Genomic DNA, 23,346 nt, shown 5'->3' with positions numbered 1-23,346 from the left:
CAAGAGGCTGGGGCCAGGCTCTTCTCAGTGGTGCCAAGCAAAAGGATGAGGCAACAGGCAGAAACTGAAGCACAGGAATTTCCATCTGAATATGAGGTAGAACTTTTYTATTGTGTGGGTGACCACACACTCGAACAGGTTGCCCAGAGAGGTTGTGAAATCTTCCTCCCTGGAGATACTGAAGATCCACCTGGATGCAATCCTGTGCTATGTGCTCCAGGATGACACTGCTTGAGCAGAGATGTTGGACTAGATGACCCACTGTGCATTCTGCGATTCTATGACATGGGGAATAGGTAGTGGGGGAAGCACAAACTCGGCAGCCAGCCCAGCCCGGGACCCTGCGGCTGCCCGCAGAGCTCGCCGGCTCCTCTGGCGCTCTGCCCGGCGCTGGCGGAGAGCCGCGGCAGCTCGGCCTCCCCAGAGCCGCCCCCGGGCCCGCCCCGCCGCCAGGTGCGGTGCCGGTGCCGCCCGTGGGCTCAGGAAGTGCTGTCACGGCGTGTGTCGGGCGGGGAGGCTCCTGCTGACCGGGCTGGCCCGACCTTGCCGTCGGCGGGTGCCGAGCCGGGATCGCCGCCATGAGCAAGATCTCCAAGTTCTTCAAGGGGGGCGGCTCGGCCGCCTCCAAGAGCCGCGGGGGTCCCTCGCCGCAGGAGGCGCTGGCCCGGCTGCGGGAGACGGAGGAGATGCTGAGCAAGAAGCAGGAGTTCTTGGAGACGCGGATCGAGCGGGAGCTGGCGATAGCCCGGCAGCACGGCACCAAGAATAAGCGAGGTGGGTGCGGACCGGGCCCCGCCACATTAAATCCCGGGGCTGGAGCGCTCTGGGTGCCGGGGGGACCCGGGTCTCGCCGGGGTTGTGGCTGGGTCACCTGGCTCCGCAGGTGTGCGGTGTGATTCGGCTGTGGGCTCCGGGCAAGTGTCTCCACAGGCGAGGAAGGATGGTGGTTTTGCGTCTTTGGCATGTGTTAGTGTTTAATGAAGTGTGGATTCATGTAGCGGGGTGGAAATTTGTTGTTCCTCAGAACAATGTTTTCCTGTGCGATACTCTTGTTCGTGATTTGCACCACAGTCGATGCAGGTGCACAGAGGGCAAAGTACTGCTGTTCAGTGTGGGGAGGGAATTGCTCYTTTGGGAGCTCAACAATGGCTGGGMAGGTGGCAAAGGAGATGACAGATGTGAGGATCTCCTGTACATTCATGAATAAATGCATATTATCCCCATTGCTGACAACTGATGAACAAAGTGATGSAATGATTCATCCAAATCATGTAAGAAGTATGTGTGCAACCAAAAAAAGAATGATAGCTTAGGTCATTAGTGACTACTGGTCTGGGATGCTGTTAGCTACAAAGGAGAGGATGCTAAGGGATCAGAAGATCTCTCTCCTGTGTATACTGATGTCATCCCTGGGAAGCAAGTGATGGTAGTCAGTGTCTCTGGGACATAAAGGCCTCAGAGAAATAAGTTAATTACTTCCTGAAGTCACATGGAGTCCTATTTGTCTACTCTGAGCTGTATTTTTCTTTAAATGCTTCAAAACAGAAGAAAAACATTTTGAATTAAAGATTTGTGATGTAACAATAAAGTAGGTATTTTGCTTGCTCTTTGTGTTACTCATTAATTTTTAAAAGTAATGCCATGTAACTTAGAACTTGTGAGGAGCTGTGTGTTAGGGGTGTTTTGGTTAGCCCTTTAAAGTATTTGTAATACKTTAGCATTTAATGATTATTAGCAAAAGGCAGTTTAACTAAACTAACTTTTAGCTGGAATGGATTTAAAATCATGGGTTAAGATGGGACAGATTTGAAGGCACAGTCAGGGGGAGTAAAGTCTGTTGAGCCACACAACTGAGCCAGCTGCTCTGGAGCATGGGAGCTGCCAGGGTTGTCCTAGTCCCATATTTTCTACTCCCCTGCCTCCAGTGATTGTCTGTTGGTCTCTGGTCCAGGTACTGGCACCTCTGTGCTGTCACAGTGAGCTAGTTCAGGAAGGTGATCTGGCTGCAAGCTGATTTGCTATGGGACAAAGCGATCAGGTAGCTCTTGGGGGTGAATTCATTATGCAAAAACCTGAGCTGCGGGGCTGGTGCAAGAAAACAGGCTGTTCCTATGACTGTGGAAATTCCTGGTTAAACCCAGACACACTGCTCTGGAACTTCATCCTAAACCTGGACTGTAAGCTGGCACATTTGCAGGAAGAGAAACACTTCCTGCCTTGCTCCTGCCCTTGTGTTTCTCCCTTCCTTTCCCTTCMCAGAGCTCCCTGAAGGGTGTGTTTCAGAAAGCTGGATGTTCTAAAATGTTGCGGTTTGCTTTGTCGGGGCTATTTTTTTTTTACCCAGGATAGTTTAAGTGCCATTTATCCATGATCCATCCATGCATTGATCTGCATGAGTGATTGTGCATCTGCAAAGGAGAGGGCGGTGCACAGACAGGAATGAGAACTTGTTGGGAAAAGGTGGATCTGCTTCTCCTTTAAATCAGCTKGTTAACAGTGGTTTCAGGTGTGTTGACCTGCAGCATTTGATATCATTCTCTCAGATCGTTGTTTACACTGCTGTGCTCAATTGCCCTAGTTTTTTATCTATGAAATTTTTCATGGAGTCATATTGCAAACTAAAWTGTTGAGCTGACTGTGGTTAAAAATAACTGCCTTTTATTTTGTCATTTGTTAGGGGACCAGCAGTTAAGGACAGTAGAGAGGCAAGAGTGGAGCAAAAAGTGCAGTGTGGCAGTTTTTATTCATGCCAAAAATGGTTCTAAAACCAAAATGGGATAGTGCAAGTAGAGTCAGAGGAGAAACAGCATAAACTAACCTTGCTGTGCCAAAGAATTTGAATTTAGCAGGATAGTCAGTGAACTTAAATCCCCAATAATATGCCTTCATTTGATATGTCAATTGCTTTATAGTTTGATTACTGTTGATTTACATATAACAGCTTCTTAGTGTACTGTACTGTATAGCTCAGAGAAAATCTGWTGACCATCATCTCTTATGACATATAAACATACACACAAATGAGAGAATTAAGGTTTTTGTCTATATTACCTTGTGACAGTGAATGTTTCAGAGTTACATCACTGGTAATTTTTAATGTGGGGTTTTTTGGGTTTTTTTTGTGTCTGTGTAGAAGCCTATRGAAACTAAAATGGGACTGTCTGCAAATGGAGCAAGATGTACGTAGGGATAGAAAATGCACTAAAATCTCACTTGATTTTTAGGTGCATGAGTCTGAGTCAGTTATACCAACACAAGAGAGCCGATTCAAGCACCAGCAATTTCTCATGACTTCATATGACTCTTGAATGGGTTTCATGTGACATCAGTAGGCTTAATTTGATTTAAAGGCTTTAATGCATTAGCTATGCAATAGATGTGAAACATCACTGAAATACTCTTGGCTTTTCCTTTATGAAGTGAGTATCTCTGCAGTTCCTGTACCTAATCAGGAATTACCTATACATTTAAGGTGATATATTTCCAGCATTCCCCATTAATATCCATTATTTTGGAGGATGCACAGAAAAATTGAAAGAGCAGGAAGTGATACTGAATATTTGAGAACTTYGTTTAAAAGGAAATGTGTTTTCTGAAGCATGCCTGTAATTGTGAAAATAACATACACGTGAATGTGTACTGTTTCAGCCTGGTGTCTTTCAGAGATCCTAAAAAAATAAAAAACTTAATAAAAAAAGAATAAAATTAAGATAAGCCAACCAGAATAGGATTAAATCTTAACTATGAAGAACCACATGGTGCTACTGAGGATAAAACCTTTGAAGAAAGTGGGAATAACAGGGAGAGTTTCACAAGTAAATGCTGCTCAATATGTTGTATGTTATGTTTGGGCAGGGCKTATGTAGCCGTGTAGCATTCCTTTTCAATGAGGCAGGTGTAACCAGGAGGCTTTTGAAGCCAAACAACAATGTGGTGGTTGTGTGTTATGATGGACACACCAGTCATGCCCACGGCAGGCTGYGGGACAGGCTGGGAGTGAGGGATTCTGGCTGGATCATAAAAGGAAAGCCCTGTGTCCTTGSTGTGTGAGTTACAGTGAGTGTTCTCAGACTGTCATGATCATGTTCCAAGTGTCTTGCCATGAACTGGAATAATTAGAACTGGTCCAGTGCATTATTGTCCTTGATTTAGCACCTCAGTTGTAACTGCATGTGGCTTCCTCCACACATCTTTAAGGATTATGAGTGCTGATAATGAGCCTTAGTGGGGTCCTATGATTTTTATGGCCTCAGCAGCATGGCCTTTGGTTGTCCCTGGTGAAAGGTGGATCAGAAGCTGCAGTCCACTGGTCCCTTGCAGGCCTGAAGTGGAGGTTTGTGAACTGAATCCAAGAATGAGATCTGGTATTTTCACAGTCATGTTCCATCTTCTGAAGAAACACTATTTTCCTACTTCACCAATTTCCTCCTGGGAAGTATAAGGATTGCTACACAATCTTTTTATTTCTGCTGAAGCAGCTGAAGTCATTGGTGCTTTCAGTACTGATGGGTGTTGGTGGTGGGCTTTACCTTGGATAAAGGTGTTATTACTGCACTGTCTCCTCTGTCTCTTTCTATTCTGATTTGTCATGAAACAATGAGGAGGGTGTCACAACTCTTCCTATGTCKTTAGTTCTGTTTTTCCTTTTGAAATCTGAATATTCAGTGTGATCAGGATTCCTATTGCCCAACTGGCCGTTTCTGCTTCCTTAACAAAGTGTTGGAATAGTARTGATTGGAAAAGTGCCCTTCAGTATGTTAATAACAATAGTTCATTAATATGCAAACTTAAACTGGCATAATAGTTTTCTGTTGTTCCAGACACTTACCTTGACTATAAAACAAGAACTTGTATTAAAAGCAGTGCTTCCTAGYCTATGAGCTGTATCCTGCTTACTGGACTCAGGAGTACAGGAAATGTGCTAAAGCCCAGCCAACTGCTGACCATTATGAAATTCAGGAGTTGAATTGGGTTCCTTCTTCCTTGGAGCAAAACAGAAAAAGTGTATGAGACTGGTTGTTTTTTTTTTTTTTTTTTTTTTTTTCCTCCCCGGAGGAACCCCCCTCCACCTCTTCCTGAATGAATTGGTGTTGATCACACTTGCTTCCTCAGACTCAGCCTCTGCTCAAATTCATCCTCCCCAGGTTGTCTTCCTTCTTTGAGATCTTTGGAATGGAAAACAACATTTTTTTAGTACCATTCTTAGACCTTCAGTGAAGTAAGTTTGTGTTCTCTGCTCAATTTCATTGTATTTTAACAGATACATTCTTCTCCAGTTTGGTAGTTAGAGCAGTAGCATTATAAAGCAGAAGCATTTGAACCCTGTAAGAATTGTACACCAATTTTAAAATGCTTGTAAAGGGCAGTAAAAAAGGACTAAAAGTTCTTGATACTCTGTAAAACACAGCAAAATAGAGTTCAAGTAACAGGTAAATTGTCATAAATAAGCTGTAGGAGCTACTGTAGCAAAGCACTACAATAAAGGACATTCATTTAATACAAATCAGGAAAATCATACAGTGTGGTGTGAGRATTTATAATGCCTTGGTTGAGAAAGGAATATGAATTAATTTCCTATGAAGAGCTTTGTTCTCTAAGTACTGGCAAAACTAAAGAGTAGGAAGATAAWATGTTGCACTACAATACTTAGGAAAAGCTGTTTGTGAATAGGTGAAGTCACAGTTTAGCTTCTCCTGTGTTTTCTTAATCTGGGTGTGGTTTAATTGAATGATCTTCAGGATTTTGAAAGCAACTGCTTCGTGTGTAAGTGAGGAAATCCATTTTCTCTTTGAGMAGCCAATAATAACATCACCATTGCAGTGTCCCATTTCTGAATAACACTGACTAGAAGGACTGCCCTGTGGTAGATACTTGCTGCATCTGAAGCATTTCTGCRTCAGCTCGTTAGTGCTGCTCAGTCCACAGGGCTTTAGAATCCTCTCTGACACAGGTGGTGTTATGCAGTTTCAGACTGTTGTATTTGTCTGGAATCTCTAACTTCCTAACCTAAAAATCYAGGATCAAATCTGATTTAATGGAAGCTAAGGAAGGAAGTGACTGCTGTTCTAATACTAGCAATAATAAGCATAAATAAGTAGGAAAATAATAARTAGGTAAAGGTTGTTTGGGATTACRTCAAAATRATATATTTTGGAATTGCCAGTAAGGATTTTACAATTCTTACATATGTCATGCACATGACATCATCTAGTGTTTATTCATCTTCTTCAGAATATGCATGATCTTTGCAYCATCCTCCAAAACCTGGGAAAATCTTGGATTTGTATACCATATTTAATCTGTTGTGATTGCAGTTTGCTGTCCTGAAACCTCKTACAGCAGATGGTGGAAGGCATCTTAGCCTGTGTGAATGCCARTCCTGGTGCAGCTCATGATGAGCAATTTTGATCATGTTGATTCAAGCATTTGTCAACAAAGCATTATTTTTTTATTGTGTGTTGTTACACACCATAAATMTGTGTACCCTCCTTGGGGGGGATCCTAATTTAATTTGAAAAGTTGCATACCAGTGTCAAGGTTCAGTGTTATTGCACATGGGCARTTGTTTGAATAGGATGCTGCTGTTGGTTGAGTTTTGGGGGCAGGAGGGCTGCTGGTGCTTGTAGACTCTGAATTKGTTTGAAAAACAAAATGTATGAGACAAGGAAAGGGATGGGGGTGTTAATAGCATTGAAAAAACCCAAACAATGGGTTAACTCAGTAGTTTTAACTTAGTTTTGTTTGGTGTGGTTTTTCACCTGGCACATGTGTAGTTTGGAAAGGACARTTGTCAGGAAATGCTTGTGGCAAGATTGTGTGTGTTCCACACCCTGAGGCCAAGAGAAAGTCCTTTTCTCCTTCTGCTTGTCATGTGCATTTATTCTGGTAATGATTTACTCTGGGCAAAGTGTGCTGCTCAATGAATATAAAAGGCTAATCTTGACAATTTACAAAGATAATGGGGTGTAGCTGGATTTGACTGAGCCTGTGTCTACTAAGTACTTTATGTTTTCAAATTCTAAGGTTTAAAGATCACGTTCCTAAGTGATTGTAAGAAATAGATGAGCTAAAAGCTGGAGAAGCGTAAATCCTTTTCTGATCTAACGCATCTGTCTGGCTGGGCCATTTGGACTCTGTTGGATTTCACAATTATTGCTGCTGAGACAGTTTAGAAAGCACCATTGATGGAGTTGCGGTTATCATGACAGATCTTCTTAYACTGTCTTCATCAGGTTTTATATGTTTTGCAGCTTCTTTTCTTCTTTCTTCTATTTCCTCCTTTCTGACTTCTCTCTGGTATTTTTCTTTTTCCTTCCCATCTTCCCTGCTTTAGCTGTGTGCACAGGATGGAGTTCAAGATCTCCCACAGTTGGAGGAAGAAGCTGCTTTTTTTCTGTGACATTAAAAGGAGTTAATCTAAAAGAGGCTTCCYAGCATGTCCATGCAACAGCATGTTGGTGATTAACAGGCTGCTGACCTGGTGTGGTCAAAGTTTGTCTCCATAATAGGAAGGTAGGAGGGTGAGAATTATAAAATCTTCAGGTCAGCTTGGTGCTGAACTACTTGTCCTTGCATTTGCAATGAAAACACATAGTGCACTTTGCCTCTTCCCATTTCAGCTGCCTTACAAGCACTGAAGAGAAAAAAGAGATACGAGAAACAGTTGAGTCAAATTGACGGAACACTTTCGACCATTGAGTTCCAGAGAGAGGCATTGGAAAATTCCCACACCAACACAGAAGTGCTCAAGAATATGGGTTATGCTGCAAAAGCCATGAAAAAAGTACATGAAAATATGTAAGTGTTTCCTAATAGCTTCCATGTTGAATTTACTAACCACTTCCAAATTATTCCATTACTACAGATTGTTGTATCAAGTTAGATAGTTTTGACTTCATTTTTGGTTTGGGCATCCAATGTCAGGAATGCTATTGGTGCTGTAGTGTTATATTTGGCAGAAAAATAGCTTTTCTTAACAATAAATCTAGAAGGAAGTTCCCTTAACTAGTTAGATCTGTTTTTTAAAGTCWGACTTGGCAGTGGAGCATGGCCTCTGCCCTTGGTTTGTCAAGAAGAGAATTCAATTGTAGAAACTAAGTGGACTCTTTTCCTCAGCATCCATAAGCTGGACTGTGGGATTCAAAGTGCTAATTAGACCCAAAACCCCCCACCTCCACCAACATGGATAAAAAAAATTAACCTTTTCTTTTTTTTTAGTATGTCCTGTATTGTTTCAAGGGGTGTTTTTCTGCCTGAATAAACAGAGTTAAATCAGAAAATCAGAAGAGTTGTTCTGGTAGAAATAAACAGGAACTGAAACAATAATGAAGTTAACAATAAGGGGAAACCTTTRAATGGGGTACAATTCTGTTAAGCCCCCTACAGTTCTGGTGAAAGCTTAACATCAAAAAAGATCCATAAAATCATAGAATCGTTTGGGTTCAAAGGGACCATTAAGGATAATCTGATCCAAACACCCTGCAGTGAATAGGAACATCTTCAACGAGATCAGGTTGCTCAGAGTCTGTCCAGCCTTACCTTGGATGTTTCCAATAACGGGTGCACCCACCATCTCTGGGCAACCTRTGCCAGTAATTCACCACCCTCATTGTAAAAAACTTCTTCCTTGTATCAAATCTAAATTGACTGTCTTCTAGTTTAAAGCCGTTGCTCTCTGTCCTTTGTAACAAGCCATGAAAATGTTTATCCTTGTCTCTCTTATAAAACCCCTTTAAGTACCAAAAGGCCTGTAARGATGCCAACTTTGGGGATCTGCTGAAGGGGTGGGTTTGGCTGGCAGAGGTATGAGGAGCRCAGACAGGAGACCCACTCTGCTGCAGTTTGATTTTTGTTGTAATCCCAGTGTGAAAGAAGTCAGACTGGGTGTAGGTGGGGAAAATGATTCCYTGTGAATTCTGCTATTTTTACAGTCATGGGCATAAAAAGAAAATAGAGTCTGTTCAAGTGAGTCTCTTCTGTAGGATTTGAATGATAAATCTTTTAAGAAATGTTTCCATGTTACATTGTCAGGGATTTGAACAAAATCGATGATTTGATGCAAGATATCACTGAACAGCAAGATGTTGCCCAGGAAATTTCAGATGCTATTTCAAACCGAGCTGCCTTTGGTGATGAGTTTGATGAGGTTAGTACTTCAAGCCTGTGAGTTTTAACTCCATTGTTATTTTCCTGTGCAGTGGTTTGTTTCTCAAAAAGTGTGGATGTGAAATGCCTTGGTTCTAGCTTACTTTTTCTAGGACAACTGCATATTTCTAATAAAAATTTAAAATTTAAATATAACTTTCTATATATAAGATATATAGCATACTAAATAGAAATTTAAATATGTAAAAATATTTTTTTTTTAAATTATTTTAGTATAAGCTTTAAGAAAAGCATTTTTAACTGCACTCTAGTGGTTATTTTTCTAAATTGAGCCATGRAGGAAGGAGTTCACCAAAACATATAATTTGTACTACTCCAAGTGGACACTGAAGCTTATAATTTTTTTGTTCTCCAAATAGACATCCATTTGACTAAGTGCAAGTCCCTATGTCATGGACAGGCTGTTGTTCATAATTCTGAGTATTTGGACCATTTTTTAAGGTTGTTTTTGGTGCTTGGAGATGCGGTGCTTTCCCTGTTGTCCAGTTTTTCCACAGAAGTAGATCCATTAGGCAAAAGTAATACCTGTTGAAGGCAATAAGTCTTCATCCTAGAGCCCTTTTCTTCTGAAAGCCCCACAAGGCATTTAGGACCTACCGAAAATTTGTTTCAGTATCCAGTGTATCCAGATTTGATTTTGTTTATCTAAACAGGATATTGCTTATTTCTGATCCAGCCATGGTTGAGGACTCAGGATGTAAGGATACTTAATATTTTTTTAATCTGTGAAATGCAGAGATTGTTATCAAGCTCAGTATCACAGCCAGTTTAGTTTTGTTTTTCAATTTTGTTTCAAAATGACCAAACACTAAGGATTGATAGACATTCTTTGAATACTCAAACCAACTATCCCCAACTAATTTGTTCCTCTGTGCCAAAATGGACAACAAAGAAAATATAAATGCCATATCGCCTAAATTTGCTTGATTGGGAGGAAGAGGTTTCATTCAACAGTCCTAATTTGTTGAAAATAAGAATGATTCTTTGTATTTTTTTCCCATTACCTGATTTCCTGCCCTTCCACTTTGACTGTAAATAGACTTTCCAAGAAATATTTAGTTGTTACTGGCAGAAGGAATGGGATTTGGCCTGAGCTTCAAAGAATTTAAAAACATACTGCCACCCCAAAGAGCTGTACAGTATCTTACTTTTTATCAGTGCTTAACTTTCTGGAGTCTAGACTTAGTAAGYGTGTTTTAGATTGACCTGGAAATTCCTTCCAGTTTGGGAAATAAGCCACTGTCACTTGGGGCATCRTTTTACCAACTTTTGCATTGAAACCTGATACTTAGAGCACTTGGGCAGTAACTGGGGAACCTGGTTTGCAGGCCACTGCAGCTAAAGAGTGCTAGAATTTAATGATGACTTAATGATGGGATGGATATAAGGTGGTTTGTGTTGAAGGATAATAGTTAATTTTATTTTTTGAAGGACTTTTTTCTATGCACTTGGATTTTCTCTTCACATGTGTGCCATGGGTGTAAGGAGACTGTGGCAGCATGTGATTTCTCCTGCTCCACACAGGCACAGAAACTTAAGGGTTCTTTCTCCCAGGGCTGGCACAGTGTATGTTTGCCATAAATTATAAAATCATGAGAAGGTAAATCCAGGTATGAGGTCCTGTTGTGGCTATGCAACTGTCATTTTAACATAGGTTAAAATTCTACATTGTATTCAAAATTCAATGTATTCCACATTGGTGAYAAACAAATTATTAATGTGTAGGCAAAGCCTATTTCAATACCTAATAGCTCTTGCTTTGCTACTTTTTTGACACTTCCTTCAGTCCTCTGTAGCTGTTTTTGCCTGTTGTTTCTTTTAAACTATTTTATCRATGTGGCAAAGGTCCATTTCTCTACAAATATGTGACATTTAGCTTGCTTTCTTTGGGAAACTTCAACCAAGGAATAAGTTCTTTATTTTTTTTAAAGTGTACAGCCTTTTTATTTTTAGCATTGTGTGAGTTGATGAGATCATCTGTCCCAATCAGCCTCTGCACCTGAAAGCCCACGGGTGCTCCACGCCTGACGAGTGAATAGCAGGACCCAGGAGCACAGTTTTGATTCCAGCACTGCTTTGAAATCACRTATAATCCTGGATTTATGTGATAGGGCTGAAGCAAAATCTTTAATGACAGTCTGCCTTATAACTAGTGGAAGGTGTTTGCTTTATGAAATGGGAGAAATGGCACACTAAAGTTGGAATTCCTTGAAGAGTGCAGCCTCTAGATTTGGAACAAATGTGAGGACAGGAGAGAGGCTTTTTACTTCCATGTTTGCCTTTTTGACATGTATTGCACTGCTGTTTTGTTTCTAATTTTATTCCTTGTCATATTTCTAACTTCCATTGTCCTATTTTCARAGTTCAATTAGGGTTTACTCTTATTGCCCATATAATTGTAAAAATTATACTTTTAATATGCTATTTCTTTATATGTTTTTTTTCAGTAGTTCTTTGCTTCATGGTGGTTAAATGTGCCCTTGCATGTGATCACTGTCAGTATTTATAAATAATGTTTTCCTTGAATTTAGGATGAGTTGATGGCAGAATTAGAAGAACTGGAGCAAGAAGAATTGAACAAGGGAATGAGAGATGTCAGGTTGCCAAGTGTTCCATCCACATCGCTGCCTTCTCGCCCTGGTAAATTGCCTGCTTGCCATTTTACATTTCTCATAATTAAGCCATGCTGTGAGAAAGGGAAGAGGAAGAAAGGTTTTCAGATATGGATTTTATCTGTTTTAACTTTTAAAATGTTACAAATTCCTTCTCCTATTTTTGTATCTGCCTTAACAGAAAAAGCAGAGTGGAATTCCATTTTGCTCTGTGAAAGCATTTAGGGACAAATTTTCTGTAGATCTGGGGAGACAAACTTGGGGAACTTTACCTTACACATATATTGATGAATCTTCTGCTGAAATGCAGTAAAATCATTGAAGAATGATCTTTTTTTCCTTTTTTTTTTTTCCTTTTTGGTAATTAAATTCTTGCTCTTTCAATTAGAGCCTGACCTAGATTCAAAATGTTTACATCATACAKATCCAGCTTTGCAGGGTAGTGGTTTGATATTTTCCACTGGTATTTTAATTAGAAATGAAGGAGGCAGTAGGAAGTACTTAATTAAAAACATATTTTCATTCCTTTTCTTTCTTTCTACTGAACAGGCTTATTCCTGGTATTAAGCTGTAGYTCTATTTTTCTGTAGTTCTGCCCTGTTCATTCTGAATGAAGCCAGAGGCAGTCAGCTTCTACTRCACTTYCTGCTGTCAGTTSAAAGACTTACTGACATCAGTAAAAGAGTATAAATACTTGATGGTAAGGACAGCACACATGTGACACAGGTTGTTTATGGTTTCTGCTGCAGAACAGGTTACCTAGACCAGCTTGACTCAGATACTATTATGTGTGTTTTGGCAGATGGCACTTAAATCCTGAGAAGCAGTTTAAAATGTTCAAGCTGAGACTATGGCCTCATCTATGGAAGTGAATTGCAGAACAGCTAGTAAAAAAAACAAAAAAAAAAGGCTTTAGAAAACAGTGAAAATTCAGTTGGGCCATTTATGATTTGTTCATACATTGTCTTCCAGATCCATATCCAGCTGTGCCAACTGACATTTTTATTAAACCCAGACCATCTCCATGTGTTTCTCACTGTTTTAATTTTCTAATTTATCCATATGTATGGCTGCTTCAGGCAAAATGAGCTGGTTACCATTACATAGTTGAAGGCTGTGAAAAACTGGCTTATGTTTTCTGAAACTTGCTGCCTGCTGTTACAAAGTCAGTTATGGATCTATAATGCTTCTACTCGGAGATGCAGGTTGCCCTCCTGTTTTTGAAAATGAGGAAACTGCCATGGAGCAAGGCTTAGTGACCTTCCCCAGTCACGCAGTGAACGAGTGACACTTGCAGAATCGGGATTGAACCTGTGGTGCCCCRTGTCCTTCTCCAYCCYTAGTYCCTGAAGGTGGTCGTTGCAGTCCCYYTCAAGAGGGTGGCTCCTGGCCCTGCAGCTGCCACAGAAGGGAGCCAACTGGCTGCTGTGTGCACACACGGGTATTGCCCCCAGTAACAGCATTCCATTGGTGTTTGGAGGGATGCCAGTCCTGACTGGCATCATTGGTGTTTGGAGGGATACACAGCCCACAGATGGAGAAGGCAGCCTGAGGCTGAAGCTGGGCTGTTGGGCAGCTGCTTTGTAGGTCAAAAACTGAAGACAATTTTGGTCGGGTTTTAGTTCAATGAATGCAGGTCATGTGGGATAGGAGATTTGGGTACAAAGGGACAAAGTGTGTGTGGGGCTGATACAGACCTGGGAATTGCTATTGCTGTGGACACAGCAGTTAACTGATGTCACCTGAGCAAAGTACATTCAGGAATTTCTTTCTCCATTCTAATAAATGGCATCACCCATTAAAATGGGGTGAGTTCATTCAGAGACTGGACTTGCCWGTGCAGAACCCCTCAGCACTGTGTGGAAAGGTAGCAGGATGTGCAGCTGGCCAGGGTAGGCCACTTTCACCTGTTCACAGGGTGATGAGAGAACTGACACCATTCTTGTGGACTTTTTCTGGCTGTGACAACTTTTAGAAATAATTTTCTTTTTCTGTGTGAATATTTCAGTAGGAATTGTGTCAGACCAATAGTGTGAACTTTAGGGTTCAATAGAAAATAACGATGGGGCGAAATAGTTGCATCTCTGATGAGCTTCACACTCAGTAAATTGGTCTGCAATCTTCAGACTGAAAAGCATTATGCAAGTGCTCAGACTAACAGAATGGTTCTGACTGTTAYATTAGTTGATGGTTATTGTCTCTTTATCTGCAGCATCGACCAGGAAGAGGGCAGAGGATGAAGATGAAATGAAGAAGCTGGCTGCCTGGGCTTCATAACAGCATGGTCTTTTTATAACACCAAACATTATAGTGCAGATGGATAGAGCTGTAATGCTGTTTTATAACCATACTGATATAGTGTGGTTGCATTTCATACAGACTGGGTTTTTTATGGCAAATCTTGCTGAGCCTAGTGTTACTGTCATATTACAAAACTAGTGTAAAAAACATCAAACAAAAAAATGAAGTACTTGCCTAAAGCTTCAAGCATATTTTTTTCAGCCTCATCAGGAGATTTGGTTCAATATTAGTATCAGATTTTATTAGGTACTATCTTAACATATCTGTTGTTTTATAAAACCTGTGTGCCTCACTTATGCTCAAAGCTGCATTCATTTTTGAAATGAGAAAGTTAAGTAAGTCATCAGGGCGCTATAACTAGAGGGTTATTTGGTTCAGACTATTTGAATATTAGCAAAACAGCTTAATACATGCCCTGACTTGCAAGTTCCTTTGAGCTTGAGAGCTAATAMCCAGCTATTCATTTGGGCATGAAGATTCAAACAGTCTGCCTGGAGCAACTTATGGTGTCCTAGATATTAAGAAGAAACTCTTCTGTAGGTTTTTTGAAGTGGGATGAATTATTTATTTTGTTTTAACTTTGACCAAAATATCCCATGCACTAGTGTAGGTCAACTTGAATTGTATTTTGGACKATTTCTGACTTGGTTACAGAATTACAGTGATTGAGGAAAGTGACATGTCTAAGTTCTTATAGATCCCTGCCAAACAATAGTGATTTTCATTAACCCGGTCAAAAGTCCAGAAGAGATTTGACCTTCCTGTGTTCTTCTCCTCTACCTTGTCTTTCTAGAGTGAGTCTTTACTTTGTATGATAATACCCAGCTTTGAAGGAATTAGCAACACGTTTTTAATTATACAATTTCAAAATAGTTATAATTTTTGAGCATTGGGTTCTTTTCTCTTACTCAGTTTCTGAGCAGGAACAATACCAGTGTAAGTGCCTTTTTAACCCTGGTTAAAAGCTGATTCTGGGTTACTTGTAAAGTCGGTGTGATGCTGTCCAGCTGACAGCTTTTTAGCCCAAGGAACAAATTCTGAGTTGCTACACTACTACATATATGGAGAAATCACTGTTCAAATGCAAACCAAACATCAAATACACTGCTTAGTGCTAACTAAGTGCTGAACTCCAGTTTATTTAATATGACTTAAGCTCTATGCTAGTAGGCTGCTGTCAGTTGCAAGGAAAGAGTAAAACTGTGGAGTTCCTAGGGGTGTAGGAAGAAGAGTYCTTGATCTAGGTTTCTGTTTTCAAATGAATTTAAATTTAGTGATGACTGAACAATGTGGGGAATACTAGGACAATTGTTTTCTATAGTTCTACAGCAACAGAAGACTGACTCCTTCTTCTGTGGGCTTTAGCCTATGATCTGCTGGGTGTTCAGCTTCAACAGCCTACAGTAGTCTTTGGTTTAGTGGATTTTAGGTTAAGCATAAGCAAATATGTGTTTCTAGACATGGCATGCTCAGAACCTTTCAGGTTGAGCYCCATGGATGAAAACCAAAAATGTATATGCCCTGTGGAGAGATAGACTTTTCCAGAATTTMATTCTCTGTGGAGGAATTGCTTTTGATTTGTGTCTGTATGAGAGGTGAATCAAGCCTTGCCACTTTACTTCAGATAATTTTCTTACTAAAAAGCTCTAAGTGTGTTAATTCTGTCCTAAAATTTGAAGGTACCAAGAAAATTGTCCCTTTTTGTTGAGAGCAGAGAAAATATGGAATTAATTTTGTTTTAAATACCAAATAAAACAGAAAAAAAAGAGAATYGCCTTAAATTTAAAAATACATTTTGAACTCTCAAGGAGTAGGAAACCAAATGCTAACAACATGCTACTCTATTTTAATGCTTGTTGAAATTCAAGATGAGATGCTAGATGAAAGCAGGAATATTAAAAAATATAAATACAGAAAATAGCAAATACTCTATGTTATTTTAAATCTGTTTGCTAATCCTTCTGTCTGGAATCCTGTGTTCAAGGTGTGCAGTTTGTGCAGGTCTCTGAATTGGGTACAGAAGGTATTAGCACACACTGGTTGCGTGACCGTGCGAGGGTGGCAGTGTGCTTGTGGACCCTTCTGGTATTTCTGTGTACGAGACCATGCCAACACAGTCCCATGGTTGGCTTGGAAAAGCTGGCTTCTAGCCTCTGTTCTTGGTCAAATTAGTAGTTTAACAATTCTTGGCTCTTATGTARCACTTGGCAAATCTGAAGTGCTCTACAACCTAATAGGACTCTAAGCTTCCATTTTGAAACTAAAGTGACTTTCAGCCTGCTTTGGAAAATGTGGGCCTGCTGCTTTTGTGTAAGAACTTTTCAAGTGAACACCCCTCACAGGAGAGAAAAAAATCCTATAGAAGGTCTTCTTTGCAAACCATCATTTGACTGCTGAACTCCAGCTATTTTTGGACAAGTGTTTATCCTGGGAAGCTTCAGGTGTCTTCAGCTTATTGATCTCAGACCAAGCACTTTATGAACAGAATTTGTGAAAGGTAAAGAAATGAAACTGGATATTTGGGTGCGCTGCTGTGAAAGTTTGTGTGTTATGGCTGGTGATCCTGAAGGATAGACTCACATACAATTGTGGTTGGTGGAGTTGTACTCAAAAACACTATTGTGATGTACACAAACTAAAATATACCATGGACCACCATAACTGGAGTGCTTGTTGCCCTAATTGTTTGGGGCACTGGTTTTCTTCAAAGATAAAGGGGTTCTTGGTATTGAATTCAGCTGAGGGAGTGKCTCTTTCCTGTGTAAATTCAGATATCTGGAACAAATGGCTCTTTCTTTTTTGAACATATGTCTCTTTTCATGCCAAGATGGTATTTGTTTAGTATGTAAGCAGTTGAGAGTGAATAGTGTCAACGTGTTACTGTAAATGTACTCTATTAACTGGAACATATTTTACAGGCAGCAGATGGTGTACTATAACTGACTGCTTTCTTGTTGCTTATTTATTCTGAGATTGTTTTCTTCTCCTCCAGGCTTTTACCCTGGATAACTTTAAAAAGGGGAAAATATATTAAAAAAAAGTAAAAATAATTCATATATGTATATAGATACACACTGTAAATAAATACTTTAGTGTYATGTTTGTGTTACATGATTGTATTAAATTTCTTTTCCTATCAGGCAAAATTSTAAGTAGCTTCCTTACACTGTCATTAGGATATAGTGCTCTTTTAAAGGATGCAACATTATTTTGAAACTTTTTGAAAAAAATGTATTAATTGTTCAGCAGTAAGTTCAAGAATTCGTTGAAGTTAATTTGGTTTAAAAAAAAGCAACATAAGAAACATAAGGAGGAAACTTTTGTCTCAAAGATTATTTAACAGCAGGGATTATCCTGAGCATTTTAAGAAATTTCAAGTAGTATAATCTCATGTAGCTGTCATATTTTCTTACATCTGTGCCCATTGCAGAGACTGTGACAAGACCCACCTTCATAGCAATGTTCAGTCAGTAGGAAAAATACAGCTGGCTGATGTGACTTTGATCATAGTTTAAGGGGTTTATCATTTTGTTATCAGCATGTAGTTACCTGGTCACCACTGAACTATACACTTAGGATCAGTATCTGCAATACCTGAAGATAAAACTAGATKATATAGTTATGAAATATTAATATGTGCCTAGAAATTTCTGAACAACCTTGTACACGTGGGATGGCTGTGTCTGGCAGGGTCACTGTGGTCCCTCTGCTGCCYTGCTCCTCTCCTCTCCTGCATACTACCCTTCCTTGTGTTTTTATATTTGGCTTGTATGTCTGCTTAGCTGACTTCTCTCCCTTCAATTAGAAATCTCATGATAATTCCCTGGTTGCTATTTACTACAGATGTTTGTCATCTTCCTCTTTACCAAGACAAGCTTTGGGCAGATGCTATCCTGGGGAGTTTTGGCTTGCCCGTCACCCCCCTTAAGCCTGTGCAGTCTCAGCAGCCACTGGTACCCAGGCTGTTCCTAGRGCAGCAGGGCAGTGTAGGTACCCCTCAGCTGGTTTTCTCAAAGGCTAGGCATCCAATTCTCCTAGGACTGAAAGGCAAGTTGAGGATCTGCACTTGCAACTAAATTTAATAAAACAGGTGGAAGGCCAATGGTCTGCTCCCATGGAGGTGATGGATAGGTGTTGACACCTCCTATTCCCATTGCTGTGACATCACCATGTAAGTCTTATGGGGCAGGATTTTTATGGACATCCTAACTCTACCCCGAGCTTAGCACCCTTTTCTCAAAAAAATTAAACATGCACTTTAGGAGTAAAGTGAGTGTTCAGATGCATTTAATTTATAAATATGTCCAGATATCTTAGCTTTACTTTTGTACTCTGCTTACTGAAGAGACCTTGGTGCAGCTGCTGAACTAACCAAACTGAGCTGGGATTGCAGATGTAAAGGCACGTGTAGGGTTGTTGTTTTACCCTATATTTATTGTATGTACCCTATTTGTGTTTGGGGTGTTGGAGTGCCTGGTGCAGCTGCTGTRCTGCCCGGCAGCCGTGGTGAGCTCCATCTGCGGCAGGGCTGGGACGCTGCGGACCTCCAGGAGGAGCTCTGGGTTCAGTGTACAGCCAGAAACTCCAGCMGGCTGGGAAGGCTGCAGTTTTCTCACAKGAYCTGATTTCATTCTTACTGCTCASRCTGKYCTGCAAGTRCTGCTCAAAAATAAGAGGGGAAAYCCTCCCATTCTTCCCACTCCTCCCACAAATCCCCACTCTTTCAAAGCTAAAATGCTCTGTTTTAAATACTAACCCACCTTCTCTGCTGCTTTTCTGGCTTCTGTCTGTTTTTTTCCCTTCCCCTGTCTCTGACCACCTTGGCACCCAGCTTTGTTCCCTGCTCTGGACTGATGCTGGAGCTCTGAAGCAGATCTTCATGCAGCAATTCACCAGCCCGCTCTCTACACACTCATGCCAGGGGGCAAAGAGCTAAGACCAATCTCAAAGCTTAAAAACAGTTTAAACTACCCATCTTCAAGAAGTTTAATACTGGTCCAGTGATTTGTGCCTTGCAGGGACAGGCTGCAAGCTGGATGTCATTGCAAACACACCGAGGACACTGAACTGCAAAAGGGATTTCTTGGTCAAGAAATCTTGATCTGTGCCTCAGCCCCCGTGAGGGTTCAGAGTGTGACTGTCATTGTGGGGTAATRTCAGCGCTGCTTTGGGTTAGGTGGGAACACATGGGACATGCCTGTTGGGAGGTATTGCAGCTGCTGCTTTTGAGGCTGCTGAAGATGTTCGTGTGTAAAATAAATCACTTTGATTTGTTGAGGATTTGGATCTTAAAAGGTAACTTTACCAARGAGAGGGTTTATTTGGCACAGGAAGTTCCATCTGATCTAACACCTTATGGTTGTAATGTAGTTTCAGAAGTTCATAGGTGAATGTGGGTTGGAGATGCCACCTTGTACTTTTCAGGTTAAAACCTCCAGCTTCCAATGCTTTGCAGCTGTCAGCAAAATATTGTAGTCAATTCAGTTTCCTGAGCTAAGGAAAAAAAAATCCTGTGTGAACCAAGTAGTTCTGGAAACGGTTTGTAACAGCACTAACCTGAGAACAAATCTTATCTGTATTGAATCATACACTTGTGGTTGAACACAAAGGATTTTATTTTGTAAAGGAGACAATAGGAGAAAAAAATGATGGGGAAAAATGATAAGTAGTTGAGACATTAATTTATGTAGTCTGAGAATCTGTCTAGAGCACATATTGTGTCTGAATAAACTGAAATTTGAGCTGACAGCTGCTTTACCAGAGCAGAACATAGAAGCCTCTTTGTTGAGRGATCTTGTGCTGTGACCTTTGGATAATCATGAGTCTTGTGTAACTCACATCATTTGGAAAGTGAAAGATGTTGGTCTTTCTGTGGGTTTCTAGATTCAGATCTGCAACTTGTCTCACAGAGGATGCCAGTAGTGATAAAAGTAATTATTTGCAGGTGTTCTGTTTCTCATGTTAAATCACAGCAATGTTGAGCTGAAATTTTGATTGTTTAATGCTCTTTCATAATTACTTTGCGCATTAATTTTGCTGCATTCTTAACATATATTTTATAGCCTGTTTAGGTAGGAACAGCTAAGTCAGATCTGACTGGTGTTCTCCACAGTTATCTCCACAAGAAACTAATTTTTCTGGGCTGCTTTTGCACACCTAAGCAGGAACAATGTCTCTATTGGCACAGAAACATCTCACTGAATATTACTAATTATTTTCCAAAAGATTACATAGAATGAGACCCCTTTCTCATCTGCTTTTTCCAATGCAAGTTATTATGCCCTTGCCAAATTCATTTCTAAAAAGAAGCTCCTGGTATTTTGGGTAGGTTTACAATTATCCTACAAGCTAGGCTGCAATATTTCTAGATTAACACTGTACATCCACACACAAAAATTAAACTTCTCAGAGCAATACTTTTTCTAAACATACAGAGCAGCTGCCATAATAGGGTAGAGCTCTTGCCTATTGCTTCTGCTTCTTCCTGTAACAGGTGTATTTATCCTGCAGAATGAGGGGGAAATAAGGATCTTGTCACACCACAAACAATCCACCCCMTAACCTGCTTACCACAAATGCCTAGAAAAGAGCCACAGGAAATTTGCGAGGAGAGATCCTGTAGTTCTACTATGTGCTGCAACTGCTTCCTAACCTACCTCTATCTSTCTGTCTGTCTATTTTTTTGGACATGTAAAGCATTAATGAGATCTTGAAAGGTCAGTATGCAACCTTCTCTCAGTAGGAACTTGCCAGATGAGCAATGCTTGACAAACCCAMATTAACTACCAAAAAGCCAACCAAACAGGATTTTATAGTGATCCTCAACACTTCCATAAAACAGATATAGCAGCTGTGTTTTCTTCTAGATGAAAAGTATTAATCTACCTGGGATTCACAAGAGCAGAGCCTTGTTTCTCCACACTACTGCAAGTGTCCTAGTGTGTTCAGTTTGAACTGGTAGAAGAAATTAATATTACAAATCTAGAAGCATAATTTATAAACAAGGATATTTAAATCTACTCGAAATACAGTTTCTACTTGAATACAGTTGAGATCTCTCAAAACAATGTTCCTGTATTGTACAGGAGTCTCACTGGATCAGCAAATCATCTAATTTTAAACTGCTGACAAGTCAAGAGGATCAGCAGTAATGCTAGGACTGCACCAACTGACTTACTGTGCAATTAGGGTGAATCATGTAATTGCCTTCCTCCTCAGGTTCCTTATTTGCACAGAGGGGAAATACAATACTTAGATACAAAGTGGGGATAAACTTTGTTTGGAGAGCACTTTGGTGACCCTCAAGCCAAAGAAGTGCTAAGTATGAACAGCAAGCCTTTAAGGTCTCCGTGAAGAGCTTCAAAGGGCTAAAAAGGGGAAAGGTCTCCATGAAGGTTGTGTTGAAAACCAGGAAAACACAGGAAAACACAGCTTTTGAAGGCTTACCAAAGGGTTAAGGTCCAAAACCTGCTAACCTCCCTTAAAATAGATGAGACTTTTCCACGGCTGAGAATGCCATTTAATCCCCAGAATCCCATTTATTGGGCCAGTGCCTTAATCAGATGAACCCCAGCCCCTGCTGGAAGGAAGACCCCTCTACGCTGAAAATTTCTGCACTGTGAGGAGTGATCTCTTCTCTGATAAATGATGCTCACCCTTGTCTCCCAAAGCTGAAGGTTCAGCTCTGGCTAGCAGTGACTTTGGAGGGCTGAAATTATTACTCCAAGTTTGGCACTCCCACATCCATGCCTTTCTCCAGAGCCATGCTGCCCTGCTTTGCAGTTTGCAATCTTTACAAGTGATACCAAAATTCCAGCCTGGAATGGGTGCTCTGATATCCTTAAATGAGACAGAAAAGGCACAAGTCACACAAACGGGCAGGAAGACTGTGAGAACCTGGGTTATACACAAGAGAAATGCATTGAAGACTACTTTTCTCATTGTTGGGTGGAGGTTAAAGGTGTAATAAAAGGACAAAGAGAAGCTTTGTCAGTTGAGTTAGACCATCACTAGCTCTTCCTGAATTTTAATTTCAGTGTCAGGTGCTGTTCTGTTGCAGTAAGGCTTCCTTCAAAAAATTCTAATTCTCTTAGGTTAGAATGGCCTATACTTCAGGCCTTCTGATTTACCCAGCTAAGCAGAATTATGTTTGAGAACTCAGCCAGTTACAGAGCTCCTTCAGCCTTCCTGTTACTTGAGAGTGAAAAATGCTTGCCTTGGAAACATCCTACCTCTGCACATCCTGTGCCCTAGGCAACCTCACTGTAACTCTGCCTGACCTTTGTTAAGCAGTATTCTTCAATCCTAGTATCACTTTGTTTTGATTATGCTGGATAAAAATGCAGTTTGGGGCTTTTAAATATGCTCACCAGAAGAAAAAAATGCTTTGTATGTGATGTGGGGTTATGCTTAGACATGTCTCATGACAGCCTTTTCCTGACTCTAGAACAACCATCAGAATGGTTCTGAMCTCATCAACCCAAGGAAAAATTTGAAGAGAAACATTTTGTATTCCATTAGATACCCAAGCTATCCAGCTGGAGAATAATCTGTAAACAGACCAACAGTCACTATTACGCTGATATGACATGTTTGACATTTTTATCTATTACAAGATAAGGATATATTAATCTTTTATTGTTCAGCATAAAGGGCTGCATTTTTCCTATTTTTCCACACTTCCAAATCTGCATCAGAAACAAAAGATAACTAAAATCTTGGCAGATCTAAAAGACTGAACAAAAGCCCTAGGCTCAGTGTTTTCCTCGCAATGCACAGCCTGAGAAGGACAGAACACAAAAGGATGTTCTTTGAAACAAGACTTGGATAAAGGTCAGCACAGAGAGGGYGGCAAAGAAACACCAATGGGAGAAGGAACCTTAGAAAGAGTTTCCTGAATGGATTATGATTTATAACACAGAACCTAAACCACTCACAACACAGAAACTAACATTTAGTGGAGAGGCAATTCTGGTCAACAAATGAGWGAATAAATGTTTACTTTCAAAGGGAAAAAATGCTCAAGTGTAAACTATGGACAAGGCAATCCCCTCTTTCCCTTCTACCTTTTCCATCYCTCTTATCTTTGCTCTAGGAGGTTAAGATCCTATGCATGAACAATGTGTTGAAGATCATAAAAATGTGTAACAACCAATTCCATTAGTCAGTACATTGCCTGCTCAGCCAGAGTAAAAACTTAAACATTTTTTGGAGGTGGCTGCATCATCAGTTCTCAGATTTATTAACAGATTCAAATAAACATGGATGT

The 23,346-nt window shown here is 40.4% G+C and overlaps 1 protein-coding gene across 1 annotated transcript; it reads left to right on the top strand.

The window, feature by feature from the left end:
- The first annotated feature begins 442 nt into the window (after window positions 1-442).
- Window positions 443-17,189, top strand: CHMP4C (charged multivesicular body protein 4C). The gene is made up of 5 exons (XM_057370091.1): window positions 443-774; window positions 7,620-7,797; window positions 9,031-9,145; window positions 11,697-11,805; window positions 13,990-17,189. The coding sequence occupies exons 1-5, from the start codon at window positions 579-581 to the stop codon at window positions 14,052-14,054; spliced, it is 663 nt and encodes a 220-aa protein (XP_057226074.1). The 5' UTR covers window positions 443-578; the 3' UTR covers window positions 14,055-17,189.
- Window positions 17,190-23,346: the final 6,157 nt, after the last annotated feature.

The sequence above is a fragment of the Malurus melanocephalus genome, unplaced genomic scaffold (genome assembly GCF_030028575.1).
Source record: "Malurus melanocephalus ecotype Western Australia unplaced genomic scaffold, MMel_1.1 scaffold_119, whole genome shotgun sequence".
Classification (NCBI taxonomy): domain Eukaryota; kingdom Metazoa; phylum Chordata; class Aves; order Passeriformes; family Maluridae; genus Malurus; species Malurus melanocephalus.
The sequence above is the reverse complement of the archived record's forward strand: the minus strand, read 5'-3'. Positions and strand labels throughout refer to the sequence as shown.

Coding starts and splice junctions, on each gene's coding strand:
- CHMP4C (XM_057370091.1), top strand. CDS start 579: ATGAGCAAGATCTCCAAGTTCTTCAAGGGGGGCGGCTCGGCCGCCTCC. Junction 7,798..9,030: donor AAAAAAGTACATGAAAATAT/GTAAGTGTTTCC, acceptor TTACATTGTCAG/GGATTTGAACAAAATCGATG. Junction 11,806..13,989: donor ATCGCTGCCTTCTCGCCCTG/GTAAATTGCCTG, acceptor CTTTATCTGCAG/CATCGACCAGGAAGAGGGCA.